This window comes from Schistocerca serialis, chromosome 6, assembly GCF_023864345.2.
Source record: "Schistocerca serialis cubense isolate TAMUIC-IGC-003099 chromosome 6, iqSchSeri2.2, whole genome shotgun sequence".
Taxonomy (NCBI): Eukaryota; Metazoa; Arthropoda; class Insecta; order Orthoptera; family Acrididae; genus Schistocerca; species Schistocerca serialis.
In genome coordinates, this window is record NC_064643.1 from 543,354,682 (window position 1) to 543,375,319 (window position 20,638).

General features: G+C 39.4%; 1 protein-coding gene across 1 annotated transcript in view; it reads left to right on the forward strand.

The window, feature by feature from the left end:
• LOC126483828 (fatty acid synthase-like) overlaps positions 1-18,209 on the forward strand; it is a 394,620-nt gene extending 376,411 nt beyond the window's left edge. The window contains exons 34-35 of the mRNA XM_050107027.1: positions 3,883-4,104; positions 17,995-18,209. Coding sequence (XP_049962984.1) covers positions 3,883-4,104; positions 17,995-18,099 — 327 coding nt within the window. The 3' untranslated portion in view covers positions 18,100-18,209. The remainder of the gene's footprint in view (positions 1-3,882; positions 4,105-17,994) is intronic.
• Positions 18,210-20,638: the final 2,429 nt, after the last annotated feature.

Here is a 20,638-nt window from a genome sequence, read left to right on the forward strand (position 1 = left end):
CTAGACTGCTAATTCACTAAAGGCGGCTTTTTATTAACTAAACTGTGGTTGCTAGGCACTTCTTGTAGAAAACAATGAAAATAGCTCTACCTGTCTCTGGACTGTATTGAAAACAAACACTAGCACTACTGGCACTATGGCTGACTAAAGGGTCTCTCTCTGACTGTATTCAAAACAAACACGAAATCTATGGAACACTATTAATAGCACCTGACAATTAAAGCTTCCTAAAAGCAAATACAAATGGAAGAAGAAGTGACAAGTAAGAAAAATACAGTTAATACTTAAATTAAGGTAGCTCGCTGCTTGTGGTCCCAAACACAGAAGAATTTTATTGACTGATTTCTTCAATGCTTTTCTTCTTCTTGTAGCTGAGTAATAATTTTTTTATCAACTCTACATAGAGTATTTCCTCTTTGTCTGAAACTTACAACACAATTGCAATGTGCATTGGAATTTTCATGTTCAGTTACCCATTGATTAGCATATTTCCAACCACTAAAGCCACTTGTAGTGAACTGGGATGAACCCCCAAACATTTTACATGGTGCACAGTAAAGTGATCCCTGACTGGGTGAGTAAATCAAGTAATCAAACTGCACAATGTCTCTATTCAACAATTTCCTTTCAGACAATCCTTGGAAATAAATCTTCATTTCTCAGAACATGCATGCTCTGAGTGCACAAAAATCACAGTTTCTATTCTGATTAAATCATAATTGCACTACATGATCTTGCATTTTATCACTGATTTCCCAAAAGAAAGGATCTTTATCAACAGTAGAGTCTGATGTAACTTCCCCTTGCCCCAACTCTGGCTCACTTGCTGTGGAACTGTTTGTATTTTTGTTATCAATTTCACAGTCTCTATCGTTGAGCCTTTCACCACAATTGCTGCTGAACTGTGAATCATTTGTAGGTGTCAAGTTTGCAAGAGAGGAAGACCTTACAGGTAGAGAATCTAGTCTTTTGTTAATGAAAAACGTTTGTAGCTTTGGTGTTTGATCTGATACTTCCTTTTCCCTCTTCCTCCTTTGTTCAAATAATTTTCTGTAGCTTGCACCACTGAGACATTTCCTGCTGTCCATATTCACAATTACATTATGTCAAAACTTCACCAGATTAATGAAATGTGAAGGGGGAATATACACAAACAATGATAAAAGCACCAAACAGAAACCAAGCCACATCAACACTACATATGCATTCATGCCTTGCCACACAAAAACAATTCATAGGCAGTGCTGCCATTGCATGATGTAGAGATCCCAACCTCTACCTACCGTTTCCCCGTCAGATTCATTCGAGTTAAGGTATCACAAACTATCGCAATTGTTATACTCATTTCAATTCCTTTGCAAACTCTAATGTTTTTTGGGTGTTTCATTGTTTGGCCACCTGTAGTGCCAGTTGACATCTTTGCTCGCTTCAGAAAACTGCACTATGTGCATGCATGATGATCTCTTTGGAGCACAATTTTAAATGCTGTGGAACCATCAGAATAAAATCAGTGGAAGACAGTTTCGACCATCCATAGGCCACAAATCAAATAGCAAATGGCCAGTCAGAAAGCCCGGCAACTGGGGAAATGGTGCACTCAAATGCTTTAGGGCAGTCAAAACAGTTTTGACTTAACTCAAACAAACCTAACAATAATTCCCACAATCATTGCTACTTTTTTATCTGCACATGTAAATTTGTACGCTCAAAATTTTGACGGCTATTAGATTTCGTCACCCCTAAGAATTAGCTGCTCTGGGCCCACGCCCATGTGGCCTGTGTGTAAATATGGGCTGATTACAAATCAGTAGAAATGGTAGTAGTCACACTCATCTGATATAAGTGTTGCTTACTGTCTACTTGGAGTGCTGCTGTCACAGTGCGTATAAAAATGACGAGGAGTGTTGTGATTGTATTTGTAAGGCTGTGAGAATTACTGTGTATGTGTACCCTGGAAAACAGCTCTTTGTCAGATTTGAGATATTTAATCTATTTTACAGTTGTTAATACAAGATTTCACATGGTTTATTTTTTGCAATAAAAGCCTAATGCTGTCAAAAGATCCAAACGTTTTTGCAAACTGTTAAAAACTAAAAACAAAATAAATGTGGTGAACTTTCAAACAGAACGTTCATAGAGCTCGTACAGTCAACACTATCATCGAAGAATACAGCCAGTTCTTTACAGGGAAAAGCAGTCTGTAGTGCTGCTTATATTCTAAATTGAACTGGGGTATGTAGCTTTGATGGGAAGCTATTTAAGTGGTTTACAGCATACCTGCATAAGTTGCATATTTCTGAGACCAAATGTTATGTACAAGTTCCAAAAGAATACCATAAAAAGTGGGATTTCTGTTGACTATGGTGAAAATATTGATGGTTTTTTCCATCCTGATGCAAGTTGGATGATACATCATTCAGAGTAGAAACATTGTGTTTGAGCCAGAATTTACAGTAAAAACCCTGAGTTTATTAATTGGTCCATGTAGGGCGCAGCAACTACAGTATAACTGTAACAATAAAATAAAATTTTGTATGTAGCTTACCTTTGAAGCACTGTCATCACACAAGGGAAATACTCGTATCAAACAAGAGTACTGATGTTCTAAGAGAGACATGAATATGAACTGGCAACCTCTTCAGTGGAAGATAGACTTGAAGTAGGAGGATCTGGAAGAGCATAAGTTCAACTTCAAAATGTGGTGCGAATTTAAAAAATCGAAATGTTCACTTGAGTGTTTTTTAGCAGATGTAGATGAGCCAAGGATGTATTCTGAAGTAGCCAAGTCTCAAGAATTGGAAATTAACAATGAAAGAACATATTACATCAGCATAGACTTTTGGTAGAATTACCAGCAGGGCACATAACAATTTGTAATTGCTCAAGTTTTTTTTCTGTGTGTGTGAAACAAGATCTTAGAGAAATGTATTGTTATAGAACCAAACTACATGTTGTGGGCCATAGGAAACATAAAGACATAGACTATTGTGAAACATTCAGATCAGGCACTCAAATTACACAATTAGGGCTGTGTTAAGTATTGCAGTTAATGGAAGTTTGGACATAGTACAATGTTGTGTAAAGTCAGCATTATGAAATAGTCTGCTGAACTAACAAATATAAATCAAACAGACCAAGAGACTTCATTATGGCAGCAGAATATAGAAACTTTCAATATTATATGTAACTTAAAAGATCTCCAAGTTTTTGGAATGATAAATTCAAAAACATGCTGTTTAACTTTGATTTAATTATTATCATTGATAACTAAACTGGTTACAGATGCAATGCAAGGCTACAGCAAAAGCTGTTTGATACTTTTTCAATATTTTCATGAAAATATGATGAAGAGGTTCAGTTTTAATCAGTGATATGGCTTAAATGCAAAGTATTCTCCACTGATTTGATGTTGCAGAAGCAAATGCTTTCTGTACATTAATTGGGAATAAGTGCCAGTGAAAGAATTAATAAGTGTGAGAGCTAAATCTCCATGCTGAGAAGCAGTGAAATGTTTAATGTATATGGCATTAGCAACACATCAATGCCTTTGTTTTACTGAAAACTATGTTTGCATGCAGAGCAGCCAGTGTAAGTCTTTGAATGTTGAATAGTTTACTGAATGGTTTTAGCATGTATCAGTTCTAGGGATTGCTGCCCAGAACATGCTTGTTTTGTTTTATAGTAAAGATGTACAGTTTTCTGATATGTTTAGTGTGTGTTACTGCAACCTGCAGATGAATAATCAGATGCTAATTATAGTATATTAATGCTATATGTAGTATCCTAAAATCACTAGCAAATGTCTTGTCCACCAAGAAGTTGTGTTTTGTAGATTATTATTAGTAATAATTTTTTGAATATATTCTCTCCTGTGTTTGACAGGAATTGACCCAATTGTCAGACTGGGATGCACGCCTGCAGTATGCACTATCAGTCACAGACTTTTCATCAAGGCTAGAAAAGCAACTGGTAGCTGAAGGAATGACTGCAATACTGAAGTATTTGTCAATGTTACTTTCCTATGAGCCAAATTATGAACTTTATGCAAATACTTTCCTTGTGGTACCTGAGTTTGTAGAGGAAGAGAACTGTGGACTCTATGAGGTTAGTAGAGTGTATTACATGAAAACGTACTTATAACTGCTGTTGTGATTAGAGAATAATTGGATAAAGACATTCATTTGGAATATGGCCCCATAAAAATGATGTGAGAAAAGATTTATTTACATGAAAATAAAATGTGGTATTATTAACAATGTTATGAAAAGGTTAGATTGCTACTCATAATAAGGGCAAGATGCTGAGATGTAGGTAGACACAACAAAAAGTCTGTCAAACAAGTAAGCTTCTGGCCAAAAGGCAGTCTCCCAAATTAGACAAAATATCTCACACAGTCACACATCTCCGCTGCATGGTGAGTAGCAAATGTCCTTTCCATAATATTGCCATTATTGGATTATCTATTGTTTGAATATTATTATTATTTAATTATAACAAAGAACTACAAATTTGGACAAGCTAAAATGAAGTTTCATAGTATGTTAACAATAAAATACATAAAATCATCAACCATTTCGTTGTAACAGAAAATGAGTGGAAATGTTGCAAGAATGAGACACCAATCAAGAAATGAGACATCCCTTTCACTCTCAAGCATGATCATCTACAACTGTCATACACACAGTGCTAAAAATAGTGTCAAATATTTCGAGAGGTGGTAGCAACAGTCAAAACAATAAAAAAGTCCAGTAATCATGGACTCTAAAAATGCATACCTTAAGAGCTATGAGCACTGTGAAACATGTATCTTCTACTGAAAAAGTACTCATAGCTCTCAAGGTATACATTTTATAGCCCATGTTTATGGCACTTTTTTCTTGTTTTGATGGTTACTATCACTTCTCATAATATTCAGCACTTTTTTTAACACCCTGTATACTCTCACTGTGTAAAACACATTGACTTAGTGACATTTAAAAGTAAATCATAAGACAATAGTAAGTATAAAAATTTTCAGAATAATGGATATATGATCTCATACATATGAAAAACACTTGCTGTTATCTCATTAGAGAAGTGTATGAAGCAATATACCTGTAACCAATTAAGCTTACACAGTAAGTCAAATAGAAGGCTTATGACAGTCTCTGAAAACACTGACAAAATTACATGGAAGGCTACAAAAAGATAACAAACACCAAACTCACTATCACAGAAGAAAAGCAACAACACAGTGTCTTCTACTGAAAAGGTTAAGTTTGTAACTTCCAAATGGGATACAGTAAGTAGCATTAAAATATGACAGCCAGGAAATTATAAAATGTTTTACTCTCATTGTAAGAATATTTTGTAAGGGGTCTTCAAGATTTGCTAAATCAACCATTTCCAATCATTCTGCATAAATTAGCTACACTTACAGATGAACGACACAGTTAGGACATAATTTGTGAACAATATGAATATTGTTTTTATTAGTGATCCATCTTCACATTCTGTAAGGAAGTAAAACTGTCAAGGATGTGGAATGATTAAGGCAAATGTAAACAAAGTGAAAAAGTTCCTGGGTATTGCATTAATAATAATAATAATAATAATACAACAGTCAAACCCAGATAAGTGGGAGCTGAAGGGTCAAGGAATTTTTTTCCTCACTTACAGAGGTTTCTCTATTACCCAGTTCCTCACTTATATAGGTTCAAAAGTAGCTTCTCTCCTTTGCAGAAGTTTTCCTTAATCAAGGTCTAGCAGCTAAATTTCTCCCTTGGGGAAGTTTAGGAAAAGATTCGAAATGGGTTAAAGAATGCACGTGTAATCTAGAAATACATTAATTACTTCTAACATAATTGTGAGTATGTAAATATTATTATGTGCTATGACACACTTATTCAAAGAAATCTTCTACTTTTCTTTCTTTCCCATTTTGATTATTTGAACATGTTTTTTATCGGGCTTAGAAAATTGATGGTTCAATATCCATTGAAAATTCAAAAAATCTGTGGACTCTCTTGTGCATTTGAACTTTCTTGCTTCATTGGACAGGGCATTTGTTCCTCATCAAAACATCCATTTATCTGATCCTCTTCATCATGTTGGTATTTCTGTCCTTCAATATACTGACATAATCCACAACACTCTCATCGTCTGTATATTTTCTGATAACCTGGACAATGTCCTCCACACCTATGAATTCTTCAAATGATGGTGCTGACATGCTTGTCTCATGAAGAAGAGGTTTAGTCCATTTCTCAGTGCTGCTTTGAACAAAGCCTGAATCAGTAACAAACTTTTCAGTAAGTCACATACTGTAAAGGTCTTGTTTTTGTTTATTACTTTCATCTCTTCTGTTACTGCATGAAGTCATTTTTCTTTATCTGATCTGCTGTAAATGTCACTGAAAGTCTCCAGATCATCCTCAATGTACATTTCTGCATTTAATGCTAATGCAGTATACTCTCCCATTGACACTGGACACTTTCTTTCTCTAGCATTTCTGCATATTTCAGAAGGTTTACCATCTTCAGCTTCATTTTCACTTGATATAGAGTCAATCAATGAAATTTGCTTCATTGGAGATGGCTTCTTCATTTGTGTCTTCTTTGCATGAAAACCAATCCTCATTATTAAACTAAAAATAATTTCCCTCAAACTTGATGTCTCTTCGAAGAATGATTCATCACTCTTCTGGACACCATAGCCATATCCATTAATACAGTATCCAACCATGAAGCACTTCTCTGCTCTGGAATCAAACTTTCCAGCAATCACTTCTGAGGAACTTGTATATATGCTGCACAAGCTAATACTTCCAGTTTCTGCAACTTTGGGAGCTCACCATACAACAGAGTTGCAGGAACTGTCATTTTTAATGCACATGTTGGTGTTCTATTTATCAAGTAAATAGCATTTACTGCTTCTGACCTAAAACATTTAAAAAAGTTTTTCATCTCTTTTGACAGATCTTCACCTCCATTATCACAGCAGAATCTAGTAATCCTCAAACTGAAATGAGCAGTTATACTCATTCATACTGTTTAACATATTCCAGTACTTCGGATTTATTTTGTAGTACATATTCAGCTGTAAAACAAGTGTAATCATATATAAATGTAATGTTGCATCTCTTTCCATCATAAGATGTGGGAGTAATAGGACCTGCGTCATCACTGTGTACTAGTTCCAATGGATGTTCTGCTCTTGTCTGCTTCTACTAACGTGGAAGTCTTGTTTGCTTCCCTTCCATGCAGATGGCGCACAATTCTGATGTCTATAGATCTGTACTGTTCATTCCTTCAACATACAAGGGTTGACTGAAAAGTAATTTCTCCACCTTCATAACTCTTCAACAGTTGGCAGCATTGGTATGCAGCAGGTACTAGTGTTATAACGTCAAGTTTAACAAATATATTTCAGAACGACACAACACATATAAGTCACAGAATAAGTTGACAAGCAAGACATGTGTACACTTTAGCATTCGAATGAGCGGCCGCTGCTCAGCTGGCCGCTTAGGTGGCGCACCTGCTGCGTGGCTGGCAGACAGTGCCGCACGTAGAGGACGCGCGTAATTGTGCGCCAGTGCTTTGAATGATCGGCGAGTCACAACACTTTTCCCCCCTTTGAAATTGTTGCACTGGTCTTGATGGAGGTGTCCCAGAGATGGCTAACGTCCATAGGCGTTGTTTGACTCACCGTAAAGTCTCCAGGAGGAAGCTTCCCGTACGGACGGAAGTGTCCCCAATGATAACGGGTCGAGATGACAGGAGACGTAGGGGTCAAATCTGCTGGGGCCCCCTGCACCAATCTGCCCGTTGCGGCAAGTCCAGTTGATATGACAGGAGACATGGGTGATGTGTCGGCGTCCGTTGGAGGAGGAGGCGAGTAGATTTGCTCTGACAGAGGATGGGCATCCGGTTCCTGCATGGGCATGTCTCCTGGTGGTGTCCGTTCTTGTGCTGGCATCACGATGACAGTGTGAGGGCTGCGTTGTGAGTATTGAGAGATGCCAAGATCCCGAGCGTCAGGTAGTGCCAAAAGTGGTGTAGCGGCATTCGGAACAGGCGTTTCTGGCACACAAGACCGAAACTGGTCCGAATGACACACTGCAACACCCGTGTCCATCTGGATTTCATACAGGCGTCTGCCACGGTGTCTTAAGATGCGGTCCGGGCTCCATTTTGGCCGCCTGCCATATCCCCGTACCCAGACGAGGTTGTCGGCGGTGAACCAGCCAAGGGAAGGCACCCGCGGCCGTGAGGTGGAAGGCCGCAGAAGATGAAGTAGCGTGCGGGGCTGTCGACCATGTAAGAGCTCAGCCGGGCTGTGGTCGCCCATGAGGGTGAAACAGTAAGACACCAGAAACTGGAGAAGCGCATCATCAGCAGCAGAAGAAGTCAGAAGTTTCCACATCTGAGCCTTAAATGTGCGGACCAGTCTTTCAGCCCCACCGTTGGATTGTGGATGGAATGGCGGGGCGGTGACATGCATAATGCCGTGACGAGCACAAAAATCCACAAATTCGGAAGAGGCAAATTGCGGACCATTATCAGTAACAAGAGTAGAGGGGAGGCCTTCCAAAGAAAAAATGCGGGCGAGAGCACTGGTGGTTGCCGCGGTGGTAGGCGACGTGCAACGGACAATGAAAGGAAAGTTAGAGTAGGCGTCAGTTACGAGGAGCCAATAAGTACCTAAAAATGGTCCCGCAAAGTCAGCATGAATGCGCTCCCAGGGCTTCTCAGGCGAAGGCCACGGTGACAAAGATGACTTCGGGGCAGCGGCCTGTGACGCACAAGGGCCGCAGGCAGTGACCATGTGTGCTGTTTCAGAGTCGATGCCAGGCCAGTACACACGATGGCATGCCAGAGATTTCATGCGAGACACACCCCAGTGCCCTTGGTGAAGGAGGCGCAAGACCGAAGCACGCAAAGACGCAGGTACCACAACATGTGGCGAAGCATTGTCAGTGGAGAGGAGGATAACACCATCCCTAGCCGTGAGGTGGTAGCACAAAGCGTAGTAGTTCCACAATGGATCAGAAGTCTTAGTGGATGGGCGATCTGGCCAACCCTTCTGAATACAGCGTAAAACCCGGGAGAGGGTAGGGTCAGAACCCGTAACAGCCACCAGCCTGTCCCCAGTGATGGGGAACCCGTCCACAACCCGCTGCTCGGCAACATCCAGGTGGAAACACAAAAGTTCGTCCCTATCGAATGCCTGATCAGGACCCATGGGAAGGAGAGACAGAGCATCAGCATTTGCATGTTGAGCCGTTGGCCAGAAATGAATCTCATAATTGAAACGAGGCAAGTAAAGAGCCCAACGCTGGAGGCGGTGTGCAGCCGTGTCAGGAAGTGACGTTGATGGATGAAACAAGGAAACAAGTGGTTTGTGATCCGTAACAAGATGAAATTTTGACCCATAGAGAAAAACACCAAACTTATGAAGAGCATAAATAATGGCCAAAGCTTCTTTCTCAATTTGAGAATACTTTTGTTGGGCATCCATGAGCGTTTTGGAGGCATAAGCAATGGGTTGTTCCGAACCGTCAGAAAAATGGTGCGCAAGGACTGCACCGACCCTATATTGAGAGGCGTCTGTGGCAAGAACAAGATGTTGGCCAGGTCGATAAGTAGCCAGGCACGGGGCCTGTTTCAGCATAGTCTTCAATTTCTGGAAAGCCGCTTCGCATGACGCGGACCAGTGAAAAGGCACGTTTTTATGCAACAGGCGATGCAACGGCTGAGCCACCGAAGCAAAGGGCATCGATCGCAGCGATAGTTTGCTGAAGCGGATGAATACCATACCGAGAGAGTTGAAACCCCAAGTACGTGATAGATGCCTGAAAAAATTGTGATTTCTGAAGATTACACTTAAGACCGGCAGTCTGTAAGACATGAAAAAGTGTGCGGAGATTTGGAAGATGTTCTTCAGTGGTGGAGCCAGTGACAACAATGTCGTCCATGTAATTGATACACCCAGGGACAGGGAGCAATAATTGTTCCAAGAATCGCTGAAAGAGAGCAGGGGTGCTAGCAACCCCGAACGGCAAGTGTTGGTATTGATAGAGGCCGAAAGGCGTGTTAAGGACCAGAAACTGCCGGGAAGCAGCGTCGAGAGGAAGTTGATGATAAGCTTCTGACAGGTCAATTTTAGAAAAATACTGGCGCCCAGCAAGTTTAGTGAACAGTTCTTCAGGATGGGGCATAGGGTAAGTGTTGATGAGGCATTGAGCATTTACAGTGGCTTTGAAATCGCCACAGAGACGAATATCACCATTTGGCTTAGCAACAACAACGACAGGAGAGGACCACTCACTGGAAGTTACAGGAAGCAAGACCCCTGAAGTAGTAAGACGATCCAACTCCCGTTTTACCCGATCACAAAGGGCCACAGGAAGGGGCAGAGCCCGAAAAAACTTAGGCCGAGCAGTAGGTTTGAGCGTGATATGAGCTTCAAAGTCGTTTGCACGGCCTAACCCAGGAGAAAAAAGGGACGAATATGTCGTCGACAAGGAATCCAGTTGAGCATAAGGAATAGCATCAGAGACAATATTGACAGTCATCTATGGAGAACCCAAAAACACGAAAGGCATCGAAACCAAAAAGATTTTCTGCGTTGCTCTGGTCGACCACAAATATGGGAACAGTGTGAACGACGGATTTGTAAGATACCTCAGCATTAAACTGTCCCAAGAGAGAAATCTTCTGTTCACTGTACGTCCGTAATTGCCTAGTGACAGGTGACATGAGTGGAGAACCCAACTGAAGATACGTCTGAGAATTAATTATAGTAGCAGCAGAACCGGTATCCACTTGCATGCGAACATCTCGACCAAGGGTTTGGACAGTGAGGAATAACTTCCCTGAAAGGGAAGAAGTGCAATTGAAAGACAACACAGAATCAGAATCAGCATCATGTTCATGAATATCATGTATGCGGTCGGATTTGCAAACGGAAGACACATGACCTTTCTTTTTGCAATTGTGACACACAGCCCAACATTGGAGACAATCCTCGCATGAATGTTTCGTAAAACACCGCGGACATGAAGGAAGTTGCCGGGGGTTTTGCTGCAGTTTCTTAGCGGGTTGTTTATGGCTAGGCCGAGGCTGCGCGTGGGAGTGCACTGCGGCCACGTCGGCCGGCGGGGATGCGCCGCACGCGTCGTCAACAGCGCACAGAGGTTGTATTTCCCCGACATCACCCCACACCTCTATTTGCACCACAATGGCACGAGAAATTTCAAAAGACTGCGCAATGGAGAGAACTTCATCTAGAGTCAGATTCGCCAACTGAAGGGGATGTTGCCAAACTTCTTTGTCGGGCGCCGACCGGATAATAGCATCCCGTACCATGGAATCGGCATAGGATTCTTTGTGAACGTCAGTAACAAATTGACACTTTTGATTCAGGCCATGAAGTTCAGTAGCCCAAGCGTGATAGGATTGATGTGGCTGTTTTTGACAATGATAAAAGGCAACACGAGAGGCTACCATATGCATTTGCTTTTGAAAATAGACAGACAGAAGTGAGCACATTTCAGCAAAGGACAAAGATGCAGGATCCTTCAAAGGAGCCAATTGCGACAACAACCGACACATTTGAGGTGAAATCTAGGAAATGCCATGAAATGCCAAGAAGTGCTGTCGAAGATGTTTTTCATAATCAGACCAGTCTTCTGCCGTCTTGTCGTAAGGAGGAAAAGGAGGTACAGCCAACGACGAGAAACGCCCTGCATTTGACGCCGCGACGAAATAGCGAATCGCTGCCGTGAGAAGCATTTGCTGTTCAAGGAGATTTTGCAATAGTTGCTCGACAGTAGCCATGGAACCCTGTGGGTCAATGGTGAAAAGGAAAAAACCAATACCAGTCCAGGTACAAATAAAATATTTTTAATCAAAATTGTAACTAGCTTTCCATTGATACAGCTGACAACATTTGTTTCACCAAACTGCATTGCCCTCAGAATAGATCTAAATTTTGTAATGTTAATCATTCACATATTCCAAATGGCTGTTCCTAATCCATTCCGTTGTTCTTGAGTGACACTTTTTACCATGGTTCATGAGATTTTGTGTTGTTTGTCTTTTATCAGCTTGTTCCTTCTCCACCTCTCTTTCTAGAAATTTCACTTTTTCTGTGTATTATTCTGCAGTGAGATCCAACAAATCTAATTTGTGTGCATAGTTTGCATTCAGAATTTCCAGTTTCCAAAATTGCTTCTATTAAAAATAGCAATAGGATATTTGATTTCATATTCTTCCGACATTTTGTTGTTTCAGACTTGTGAATCAGAAATACAAAACTGCTTACACAATAGTTATGTTCTAAACTAAACTTCCAGCTATTTACTTTCCATCTCTGGGCCGATAACATATTGAGAAAACTGTTTTCAAGTGTGGTTTCCAGCAAGAAACATTGAAGTTGAACTGATTTATTCACTGGAAAAAAATATAGAGCACAATATCTGACACATGGATACATGTCAGATACCATGTAGTAGCCATGTTTATTTTTTGCAGGGAATGAATGAGGTCAACTTAAATGTTTCTTGCTTGCAACCACACTCTGGAAACAATTTTCTCAAGAGACAGGAGTGTATATAGGGACTGTAACTCTCAAGTTTAGACCAATACTTTCCCAAGAACTGAACAGGCATGTACCTAGCAGAACAGTTCATAAAGGGGAAACCTTTCATAGTATATGTCCACTGCAAAGAAACTTCTAAAAAACAGTGATTACTGCACAACGGATGTAAAATGGAGCATAAAGTTATATATAAAGAGATGTTCAATAAAAAGCATTTGTCTTTCAGACAGGCAATAAACAGAGCCTTCTACGACTACCATAGAAAAGTCTTATCAAAAGAAAGACCTTGTAAAATATATATATATATACACACACAAACTTTATTTTCTGTGGGGGCTTGGTAACCAGCTACAATGGGGCGGCTGGGATGATTGGGTTTGTGAATTTTAGGAAGAAGGTAGAGGGCAGGGGTGCGGGGTGTCGGTGGGGTCAGGAGGTTGATGTAGTCAGGTGAAAGGTTTTGTAGGGGGCCTAAGGTTCTGAGGATTCCTTGAAGCTCTGCCTGGACATCAGGAATGGGATTACCTTGGCAAACTTTGTATGTAGTGTTGTATGAAAGCTGACGCAGTCCCTCAGCCACATACTCCCGACGATCAAGTACCACGGTCGTGGAACCCTTTTCTGCCGGAAGAATGACGATGGATCGGTCAGCCTTCAGATCACGGATAGCTTGGGCTTCAGCAGTGGTGATGTTGGGAGTAGGATTAAGGTTTTTTTTAAGAAGGATTGACAGGCAAGGCTGGAAGTGAGAAATTCCTGGAAGGTTTGGAGAGGGTGATTTTGAGGAAGAGGAGGTGGGTCCCGCTGTGACGGAGGACGGAACTGTTCCAGGCAGGGTTCAATTTGGATAGTGTCTTGAGGAGTTGGATCATTAGGTGTATAATTACGATCATTTTTCTTCATGGCAAAGTGATATTTCCAGCAGAGAGTACGAGTGTAGGACAGTAAATCTTTGACGAGGGCTGTTTGGTTGAATTTGGGAGTAGGGCTGAAGGTGAGGCCTTTGGATAGGACAGAGGTTTTGGATTGGGAGAGAGGTTTGGAGGAAAGGTTAACTACTGAATTGGGATGTTGTGGTTCCAGATTGTGTTGACTAGAATTTTGAGGTGTTGGGGGGAGTAGAGCTGGAAGTGGGAGATTGAGTAGATGGGAGAGACTGGGTCTGTGTGCAATGAGAGTAGGTTGAGGTTTGTTGGAAAGGTTGTGGAGGGTGAGTGAGTTGCCTTTCTGGAGGTGGGAAACCAGGAGATTGGATAGTTTTTTGAGGTGGAGGGTGGCATGCTGTTCTAATTTGCGATTGTCCTGTAGGAGGATGCTCTGAACAGCCAGTGTGGATGTGGGAGAGGAAAGATTGAGGACTTTTGTTAAGGATAGGAGTTGACGGGTGTGTTCATTGGCTGAGTTGATGTGTAGGTGAAGGATTAGGTGGGTGAGGGCAATGGATTGTTCATTTTGGAACTGGTATAGGGATTGATGGAAAGAAGGGTTACAGCCAGAGATGGGAACTTTAAGTGTGAGGCCTTTGGGGGTAATGCCAAATGTCAGACAAGCCTGAGTAAATAAAATATGGGAGCATAATCTGGCTAGGGAGAAGGCATGTTTGCGGAGGGAATGTTAATAAAATTTAATGGGGTCGATGTGGGGATGTTGTGAGGGTGGCATGGTATTAGAAGGTGGAAAGTGTAACATGAGGCTGAAATGAAAATAAAAATATATGGGGAGAGATAAAGGTGAACTAGAAAGCAACTGGAGATCTGGTGTGAAAAAAGTCGAAAAAGTGTTGGTTAAAGCTGAGCTATGTTGATCCTGTGGTGAACTTGGGTTGGTAAACAATGATGTTCGCAGAGGTTATGTGCTTGTGTTGCCGCCTGAACACGTTAAAGGGTGGAGAAATTTGGGAAAATTTCGAAAAAACTGCGTGTAAATGTATTAAAAAGAGTGGTTTTGTGGTGGCAGATTATGAAAATGCGGCTGACAATTGTCTGTCGAAGAAATAATGACGTTAAAACCTGTGGGAAGCGGCTAAAAATGATCAGTGACGTGGGAAAAACAAAATTGAAATAAAGCGAAAGTTATTAGAACTAGCCGAAATGATTATTTAATAGGTGAAAGGAACTGTTTGTGAACTGGAAACGCTGGATTTTATAGCGGCGGTAGTTTTGAAAGTGGAAAAAAATTTTTTTTGTTTATGGTTTGGAAGTGGGCTACATATTATTGAGTATATATAGGCGGGATAAAATTGTATGGTAGATTATGGTAAAAAGGAGAAGGTGAATACAAAGTGAAACTACTTGCAAAAACAGAAAGAGAAAGTAAGATGACAGAAAAGATTTTGAAATGCAATAGTGTCAATAACAAACATAATTGTTGGGTTCAAATTAATGATATGAATATAACAGAGGGAAACATTCCACGTGGGAAAAATGTATCTAAAAACAAAGATGATGTGACTTACCAAACGAAAGAAAGCGCTTTCGTTTGGTAAGTCACATCATCTTTGTTTTTAGATATATTTTTCCCACGTGGAATGTTTCCCTCTGTTATATATATAAGAAATTTTGGTCATAAGTAACGACTTTTGTGTCACCAAAGCTAGTGCCCAAACACTCATGGCTCACACAGGAACTGAAAATTAAGTGTAACAAAGCAAAAGCAGGAACTGTATTCAAATGTCCTTTTATGAAGGGAGTCAAGAAATACTGCTCTAGTTTAATTAGCTCATCACTGGAAAGATAAGTGACAGTGACCACAGCGGCTAATGGAATCTCTTTCAACTGTATGAAATTTGCTGCTGAGTTAGCCACTATCTTAGCTCCAGAATATTATAGATTTCTTGAACATAAATCTGTGCTCAGTGGCTAGAAGAAATGAAAGATCACTTTCATCTACTAGAAGGGCAACAGCCATAAAAACTATTATCTGCTATCCAGCACCATTGACGTGCATCTTTTGTAGAGTTTTAGAACATATTTTGAGTTCAAGATGAGGACTCTCAACCCACCCTGAATTCCAAAACATCAGTCATGCAAAATCCAACTCCCACTTTTCTCGCATGATGTCCTCAGATCTATGAATTAAGGCAGTCACATGTAAAGGTACTGGTTCTTTCCACATTTCCAGGTGTACTTTTCATGGATTGGCTCAAACATGCTTCTCATGATTTTCTGTTTCAATATCAACATCAAATATCATTCATCTTTTTTGTGTGCTTAACATTTCTGTCCCACCTGAAAAACACTGATACTATAACTGCATTATAGGCCTTAATTTGGTTGTAAGTGACATGTTTTTCTTGTGATATTATCTGATTTTGACCAAAATAAGGGTTAGACACATTGACATTACATTGATTAATTTCTTGGTTTAGGTTATTATACCCACTGAACAAGGTGTTTAAAAATTTCCACTCTGGCTATGTTTCATATTCTTACCAGTAATGGAGCATTATTAGGGGTTTCTCTGGATACACCTATCACTTCAGTCTTCTCTGTACCAATCCTTTGCCCAGTCTTTCTGGAATTCTTTGCTAAGTCTCCTACAGTTTCTGCCATGTCTTCCTCTGATTCTGCTACAGTTGCAATGTTGTCTGCATATCCCAGTAACTGTGTCCTTCCATTTAGCTTCACCCATTTTCCTTCTCTTTTCATTTCATGAATTACTTTCTCCAGGATCAAAATAAAAAGCATCAATGAAATGACATCACCTTGTCTCATATATTCCTGATGTGGAATTCCTTGGCAGCCCCCCTGGTTTTTCACCTTGGCTTTCGTCTCTGTTGTATACATCTGCATCAAGTTAATTAACTTCCTTGGTATGGCAAACTTCCTGAGGATGTTATATATATTTAATCTGTGTATAGTATAATAAGCCTTTTAGAAATCTACTAATGTTACCAGGAAGTGATGCTTCAATTCCCAGAACTTTTACCAGACTTGGGTCATGGTGAAAATTTGACTTATGGTTGGTCTTCTTGCCCAAAAATCTACCTGTTCCTCTCTGACAGTATCTTCAGTAAAAGTCTTCAGCTTTTCAAGAATTATTAATTATAAAACTTTGTGTAGTATGCTTAGCAGAGAAATACCTCTACAATTACTGATCCGTTTCTGCAATGGGAAAATTGTATCTGACTTCCACTTTTTTGCCTTTCGTCCAGTCTCCATACATCATGTATGAGATTGGATCTCTCTTTCTGAAGTGTTCACTTACTGCCTTCAACATTTCTGCCACTATCCTATCTTCTCCTGGTGCATTATTATTCTTCAGTTTCTTAATTGCTCTGTTTACATCCTGCTGAGTCACTTCAATTTCTTCTTCCTCTATACTCTCTGCAATTCTTCCTTTTGGGAAAACATTTTCAGGATCTTCAGCGGTCAGCATCTTTTCAGTCTGTCCAGAACTCTTTCCTTGTCCATTTGCATATATCCATTGTTATCATTAATAACTAGCACCTCATTTCTTTGACTTCAGGCACATCACAGATAAAAGTTCATATTATATATTAGTAACCTGATGGACAATGTTAACAGTAACATCAGACATTTAACAGATGATACAGTTATCTATAATAAAATACTAGCTGCAAAAAGCTGCACAAATATCCAGTCAAATCTTGATAAGATTCAGTCATACAAAGATCGTCAACCTGCTTCATATGTTCAGAAATGGTAAACTGTGCATTTCACGAGATGCACAAAACATATTATCCCATGACTAAATACTAGTGGTTACAATTGGAACCAGTAAACACACGTAAGCACCTAGGTGTAATAGTTTGTAGGGATATGAAATCGAATTACCACACAGACTCATCTAAAGGTAAAGTACATAACAGTCAGTGGTAGGATAATGAGAAAATGGGGAAATGCAGCCACTCTAGAAACAAGATGGTATACGAAACAGTTGTGTTACACATTCTAGAATATCATTCAAAACTAATACCAAATAGGACTAACAGGAGATATTGAATATACACAAAGAGTAGTGGCACTAATGGTCACAGGTTTGCCTGAGTCACAGAAGAGTGCCATCGATATGCTGAACATCTTAAATTTTCTATGACTTGCTAGTCTTTTGTTAAACTATACCTTGAATTTTTACACATCCACAACAGTTCTACCTCTTTATGGAAATTATGAAACATAGTGAAAAAATTGATTTTATGTTTCCTGCCCACATCTTGGATTTAATTATTTTCTGCAACCCTTACATCACACATTTACTACAAAAAGGAACTCTTTGCTCTAGAACCTTGTGACTCTTTTAGCTTTTGTAGATATCTATCTGTAGGAGGTTTTTATCTTTCTTTATTTGATTCTAGTTTCACTTTGGGCTACAGTGCAAAAGTAATATATTGTCAATAATATTTGATTTACATATTAAGAATTTCATGTTTTCCATTTATTTTTGCAGCTTTGCAAGGAGAACCTCAGAATTTACCCTGTCGGGAAGGACTATGAAACCATGGTGAAAAGCAAAGATGTTGCAAGACTAGTAAATTTCACACCAATTATTTAAAAATGCCCAGAACAAGATGTATTTATGTACTTAACAAATGAACTTTAAGTAAATACTTGGAATTCCATTCTCTGAATTTCATAAATGTGAATAAAACTTATTTTATTATACCTGTTTAGTTGTACTGATTCCATTTTCACTCTGCTACATTAATTGTCTTGATACTGTTATTAGTTAAACAGTTGGTAGAGTCCAAAATCATTATGAAATGTACATACTATGAGAGAAAAAATCTGGCACATGACCATAGTTATAATTTTTTAGTGAAAACAAAATGTAAAATAATAGATTTCAAAATAACAACTGTTGTCTAAACATAATGATAATGGATTCAAGAACCTAAGTAACAAACTATGTGAGGAAAGGCAACTACCCATTTGCAGCTGACTGATGGTGTGCATATACACAAAAATAATAGCTCAGAAAATAGCACTCTCTCTCAGAGAAGCTACCACCATTTGACCATTTGAGTTGTCTAACTACATATATACTCTAAGAACTAAGATGATGTAACGAAAGCATTGGTATGTTGATAGACACACAAACAAACACACACACAAAATTCAAGCTTTCGCAACCAACGGTTGCTACATCAGGAAAGAGGGAAGGAGAGGGAAAGACGAATGGATGTGGGTTTTAAGGGAGAGGGTAAGGAGTCATTCCAATCCCGGGAGCGGAAAGACTTACCTACCTATTATTGAAAACCACCTGCCCCCCCCCCCCCCCCCTCCATCTCCTCCTTCCTTTCTCCCCTGCATTCCAGTACTTCCCTCATTCCTCCTGCACTGCTAATCTTCACCATCCCTCCTTAAACGAGTACATTCCAGCAACTGCGGTGTAACGACGTATTAAGTTTTCGTTTGATATATGTATGACCATGTGCAGACTTCGTCACCTACGTCAGTTACACTCACTTCAAAAATGATTTATATGCCTTTTAAATTTGTCATAGAATGGTTCTTGAACGAAACTGTAAAACATCCGTTGAGTCGTGTGCAAAGAATTACATCACTTGGGCCAATTGGTTTTCGTAACTTTTTCCCAATTTAAATTTTCGTTTGTTTTTCCTCAGAAAATTATATCGACACACGTTATCTTGATCTAATCGATATCAGAATCACACATTAAATAAACTTTTTAGATTCAAAGTGTTGGCCAATGCGGTCTGAATCAATAATCTTGTCAAGTATATTATTAATCCGTTCACATAACTCTTCATAAATAAATCTTCACGACACGTGTTTCAACTTTAGTAGCATACACTATTTTTATTAGCTTCCTACACATACAGATGTGAACTTGAGCGTTGACAGACAGTGACTAACATTTCAATAAGACTAAGCTCATTATGACGTCATTGTTGTACAAAAAAGAGTATAAAAATTCATTTTTAATTTTTAGAAACACGACGCAACAACTCGGTTCCAGGATCTTCTGTTGCTCCTTGGCTGTCGACCCGCGACGTATAGCGGCCAGCAATTTCCTCTCTGGTCGCGGCAACGAAGATGCTGTCCCCGTTCGTTGCGCCGATCTCTCCGTACATGAAACACATAAAAAAAATACAAAACTTTTAGATAATTCACATTTATTACAAATAATAAGAAAACACATAAACAAAACTAAATTAAACTTATAGTCACCTGCAAACTGGGCTGACTTGGTGGATGGGTGACGTTTAATTTCGTCCCACTACATACCCCACCCACAAGCTCAGTTTGTCAGGTTTTAACCGAAATTAAAACTGTTCAATATACAATATTTAACTGTTAATACATTTTCCTCACATTTTACGTAACCTAGAGTCCTTGCTATTAGAGAGATTTAATCCTTTTCATACGATATCGTTGTGACTATTTGTCATTTACTCTTAATTGTGCTCTTATGGTAATTCGTAACCGAATATAGGGAGATTGCTCCTCTTCAGTTAATAGTTGCTAATAAATACTAATTTAGTACGTTCTTTAACGTTGTACATTAGGACAGAGCGTTCAAATTGTGATAGATTAGTTTCAGTTTCATTTATTTACTAGAGTTATTCTTTTCAAGAATGTATATTACTAATAAGTTTCTCACAATAACTAATAGTACTATTTACTTTACGTCATTCTCTTCCCTAATGCCTTATTTATGCCTGAGGTCAAGAAGAAATCAAGCAAAACTCTCTTTAGAATCTCGGCACGGCTTTCTTTACCTTCGGACACCTTGTTGGGTAATGGCCATTTATTTATGAGAAACAAGCGAGAGAGCCCCGTTTGGTGTGTTCTATATTAACACTATTGCAAACCTCTATTAAAGGCACTCTGCTATGTCCTCGTGAGCCATATAGCTCTGGACGCCCATGGTCCCTAAAACTATTAACCATCCCCTTTGGTTCCTACTATCCGAGTAAATTTAAAATATGCAAAATTTCTTTTGACCTAAGAGCAAAGTTTCTTCCATATAAATCCCCCTTTGGGTTATCTTTCTCTTTTTGAAGTACCAGTAGATTATTGTAGAACACATGTTTAAGCTTTCTGTCATTTATTTAAAATAACACGTA